We start from the raw sequence: 4,811 nt of genomic DNA on the forward strand, positions 1-4,811 counted from the left end.
TATTGTGTTTCTCCTTTGTCTTTGTCTATAGTAGATCAGATCGGGCATTGTTGGCTATGAAACTTTTAAAGGTAATGTTACCGCATTCAGGGAGACTGCATTCAAGGTAAACGTTGCATATGTTTGCTCAACCTGAAATTACCTTTACATGACAAGCGTGATTTAACGCAGGTTTACTGCTGATCGGATTGAATCCCGGCCCTAGGGTGCAATTCAATTGAGGTAAACCAGGCTGTTTGAGATGTCAATGATATAAAAGTACCCCTTGGTAGATGCACATGTTTGTGCTGGCCCTGTGTGTGGATGTATTAACCTTGTTTAAACGTTTTATTTTACCTTTGTTTAACTAGGCAAGTCAGTTAAGAAAAAATATCTTATTTACAGTGGGTTAACTGCCTTGTTCAGGGGCAGAACGACATATGTGTAGGGATTCGATCTCGCAACCTTTCAGTTACTGGTACAACGCTCTAACCACTAGGCTACCTGCCACCCCAATATCTTTTGATAAGGTTATTCATCTGATGTCAAAAATAGCTGTCATACTCCAGACTCGAACATTTTAATTACTTGTAGATGACAAATATACGTTTTTGCATTATCTGAAACAACGTTCTTCTGACATTTGTAGCGCAAAAATGGTGGTTGCGTTCCAAACAGCCTATATTGTAGGCTACTCCCCTTGCGCAGAACGTAAAATCTTATTTAGCCGTCTCTGTCAAACACTAGACTCACATTTGTGGAGGTCTGGGACCAATCAGATCAGATCAGTATCAGATTTCTTCAAAGGCAAGTAGAGTTTAACATGACAGGAAACACATAATAAGTTGCGCAGCACGACTACATTGCAGGCGGTATGGAACGTGGCCGGTGATATAACGTCATAACCACGTGTGTACGATCACGAACGTTTTAGCTGTTTTTGGCCAGACCAGATGCATTGTGGGAGAAGGTTGTGTAAACCAAAAATGTCAGCCTCGCGTTGCAACATTTTTTGTCGGACCGGCTGGTATGTTTTGCGGGTTCCGGTAGCCAAAATCAGCCTAGCAGTTGCACTATCTCATTTCCCGTCGAGGTGCAGTGCCAGGGCATATGGCACAGGCGGCACCACGTTTGGACCCAAACTCATCTCCACTCTCCCCCTGCGCGCAACCAACAGGCGCGTCTTTGGGTTCGCTTTTTTGTTCGGAGGGGGAGTCGGCTTGTATCAAACCATAAAATTCTCATTTCAACAGCATTTTGCAGAGGATGAATTGCCCAATGTAAGGATTTCAACCATTTATGCTTAATACTTTTATCTCTTCAATGTCACGTCATTCATTGTTTAACCGCATTCATTGTGGCTCATGCATTCTTTATAACGATGTATCTGTCGCTCTCTCTAACGGTCTTCAGCTTTTCCACGGATGTCCACAAAACTAGATGTAGTTGCACTGGGCTTTTGAAAGTATGTCTCATGTTTTGCTGCAACGGATCAGAAATAATGATATGAGGACAAACACTGTATGCAATCATATATTTACCCACAGCTCCCCAATCGCCAATATCGCATCCCCACAAACCAGGGCTCCGACCTGACGTTTGCCACCGACTTAACGTTTACCTTATACCAGTACAAGACCTGTCCATACTGCAGCAAAGTGCGGGCATTCCTCGACTACTATGGTCTTCCATATAAGGTTGTGGAAGTCAACCCTGTCATGCACACGGAGATCAAATGGTCGTCGGAGTACCAAAAGGTGCCCATTCTTATGGTGGAGGGGAAAGAAATTGTGGTAAGCCGAGTAGATCTCAAACTTGAAGAAAAAGTGTTTCAAGCAAGTACTCTATTTTTTTTTAAATTTAGTTTAATAAAACCATCTCTAATTGCTTGTCAAACAGCAACTGAACAACTCATCTGTCATTATCAGTGCAATGAAGACGTGCATGATTGACAAGTAAGTAAATAATGTAATTTCATAAAAAGCAGAATGACCTATTGCATTTTAACCCTACAATATCACTTATTTCGATACCTCTGTTCTCTTTGACTTTGCAGAGAAAGAACGATGTCAGAGGTTGTAAAGTACTTTCCGAGACTCCCGTCTACCAATGCCTGGGGGAATGAAGTTCTGGAGTACACTAACAAATACTGGGTGATGTTGAATGAGATTAAGATCACTGAGGTATACACATCTAAAAATGCCAGAAAGTAAGTTAGCTCTATGTTGTTTTGATCTAAGAATTTGATTGTTGTGATTTGTTCAATATTTTCTACATGCACTAGAGTACATCTGTAAACTGACAGGTATAAGCAATACGGCTGAAAAATGTCACCTTTCACAGGGTAGGGTGGAGCTACCCTCCAAATTGATTCCAGTTCTTTCAGATCTACATAACTTCATAGGGGGTATGGGCTAGCTAGAGGTCGTTTTTGGACTGGGAAAATCTGTCTGTTCTTTTTTCCAGGGAGGAGGTACGATGGCGTCAGTGGGCCGATGACTGGCTCGTGAATCGAATAAAGCCTAATGTGTACAGGACTCCCGCTGAGGCCTTAGCCACCTATGACCACATAGTGCGTGAGGGCAACTTTGGTTCTGTTCCTTTTGCCAAGTATGGAGGGGCCTTCTATATGTTCTGGGCCTCCAAGGTCCTGAAAATCTGGTGAGTTTCAGATCGCTGTCAATCATTGCAAATTACTAGATTTTAAATGGAATGTTTTCAATTTCATTCTCTTCTATATGCTTGTCAATGTGAGTTTGTGCCTGGTCTTCCCCACTGTTCCTGCCCCCACATAGGTACAAGTTACAGGATGATGTCAGGGAAGATTTGTACATGGCTGTGAATGAGTGGATAACAGCTATTGGGAGGAAGAGGAAATTCATGGGTGGTGACAAACCCAACCTCGCTGATCTGGTAAGATATGTAGGTTGTTGTGACAGTTTGAAAGGAAATTCCATTTCAGTTGGGTACAATTTATATTGACGTGTTAAATTGATTACACATGTTGACAAGGGACCTCAATTGAATAATAATACATTTTATTTTAAGCTTTTTTCAAGACACCCAACTCTTGACTTCATTATTTACACTACTGATAACCTCTTTCTTCCTGAAGGCGGTGTATGGAGTCCTCCGATCCATGGAGAACCTGGAGGCCTTTTACGACGTGATGGAGAACACCAAGGTGAAGAAGTGGTATCTGGCCACAGAGAAACAAGTGAGGGAGCACGGTGGTCGGAACCTATGTAGAAAACCACTGCAGAACTATCATGGCATAACTGAGTTCTAGGTTGCTGATTCAGGCTACCACTGCACACACAAAATCTGGATGCAAAGGTTCTCTACCAGTCAGCACACTTTCATAACATGTTACAAGTGACAGTTTTATTTGTGAACGGACAGACAGTCTACCATGTGTTTCATGTTCTCTGTACAATCAACGCCTCTTTCAAATATCTTTATGGATACAGTCTTAGTTTCCTAGAGGAAATGTAGCTCAATAGTCATTTTATGTATGTATTCAAATAAATGTGTGTATATGACTATTTAACAGTTCATGTATTGCAGTAATAGACTGTTACTCACTCTTTGTGAATGTGCTAAGTAAACCACTAAGCATTTGTTTAATTATTTTATCCGTATGCATACCTGAAATTACACTCGTTTTATTTGCTGGTGTTGTATTACCCTGGCACTTTGTTGGTCAAGCTGTGTCATAGGCCAGATATTTTAGACACATACATGTGGCCAAAACTTTTGAGAATGACACAAATATTAATTTCCACAAAGTTTGCTGCCTCAGTGTCTTTAGATATTTTTGTCAGATGTTACTATGGAATACTGAAGTATAGTTACAAGCATTTCATAAGTCAAAGGCTTTTATTGACAATTACATGAAGTTGATGCAAAGAGTCAATATTTGCATTGTTGACCCCTCTTTTTCAAGACCTCTGCAATCCGCCCTGGCATGCTGTCAATTAACTTCTGGGCCACATCCTGACTGATGGCAGCCCATTCTTGCATAATCAATGCTTGGAGTTTGTCAGAATTTGTGGGTTTTTGTTTGTCTACCCGCCTCTTGAGGATTGACCACAAGATCTCAATGGGATTAAGATCTGGGGGGTTTCCTGGCCATGGACCTAAAATATTGTTGTTTTGTTCACCGAGCCACTTAGTTATCACTTTTGCCTTATGAAAAGGTGCTCCATCATGCTGGAAAAGGCATTGTTCGTCACCAAACTGTTCCTGGATGGTTGGGAGAAGTTGCTCTCGGAGGATGTGTTGGTACCATTCTTTATTCATGGCTGTGTTCTTAGGCAAAATTGTGAGTGAGCCCACTCCCTTGGCTGAGAAGCAACCCCACACATGAATGGTCTCAGGATGCTTTACTGTTGGCATGACACAGGACTGATGGTAGCGCTCACCTTGTCTTCTCGGGACAAGCTTTTTTCTGGGTACCCTAAACAATCGGAAAGGGGATTCATCAGAGAAAATGACTTTACCCCAGTCCTCAGCAGTCCAATCCCTGTACCTTTTGCAGAATATCAGTCTGTCCCTGATGTTTTTCCTGGAGAGAAGTGGCTTCATTGCTGCCCTTCTTGACTACAGGCCATCATCCAAAAGTCTTCACCTCACTGTGCATGCAGATGGTGGTACTGGTGGTGCCCCGATCCCGCAGCTGAATTAACTTTAGGAGATGGTCCTGGTTCTTGCTGGACTTTCTTGGGCACCCTGAAGCCTTCTTCACAACAATTGAAACGCTCTCCTTGAAGTTCTTGATGATCCGATAAATGGTTGATTTAGGTACAATCTTACTGGCAGCAATATCCTTG

General features: G+C 42.1%; 1 protein-coding gene across 1 annotated transcript; it reads left to right on the top strand.

The window, feature by feature from the left end:
- Positions 1-901: 901 nt before the first annotated feature.
- Positions 902-3,606, top strand: LOC129818925 (prostaglandin E synthase 2-like). The gene is made up of 7 exons (XM_055875283.1): positions 902-1,259; positions 1,527-1,772; positions 1,879-1,934; positions 2,036-2,188; positions 2,446-2,640; positions 2,775-2,892; positions 3,095-3,606. Exons 1-7 carry the CDS (start codon positions 933-935, stop codon positions 3,266-3,268), a joined length of 1,269 nt encoding a protein of 422 aa, XP_055731258.1. The 5' UTR covers positions 902-932; the 3' UTR covers positions 3,269-3,606.
- Positions 3,607-4,811: the final 1,205 nt, after the last annotated feature.

This window comes from Salvelinus fontinalis, chromosome 21, assembly GCF_029448725.1.
Source record: "Salvelinus fontinalis isolate EN_2023a chromosome 21, ASM2944872v1, whole genome shotgun sequence".
NCBI classification, from domain to species: Eukaryota; Metazoa; Chordata; class Actinopteri; order Salmoniformes; family Salmonidae; genus Salvelinus; species Salvelinus fontinalis.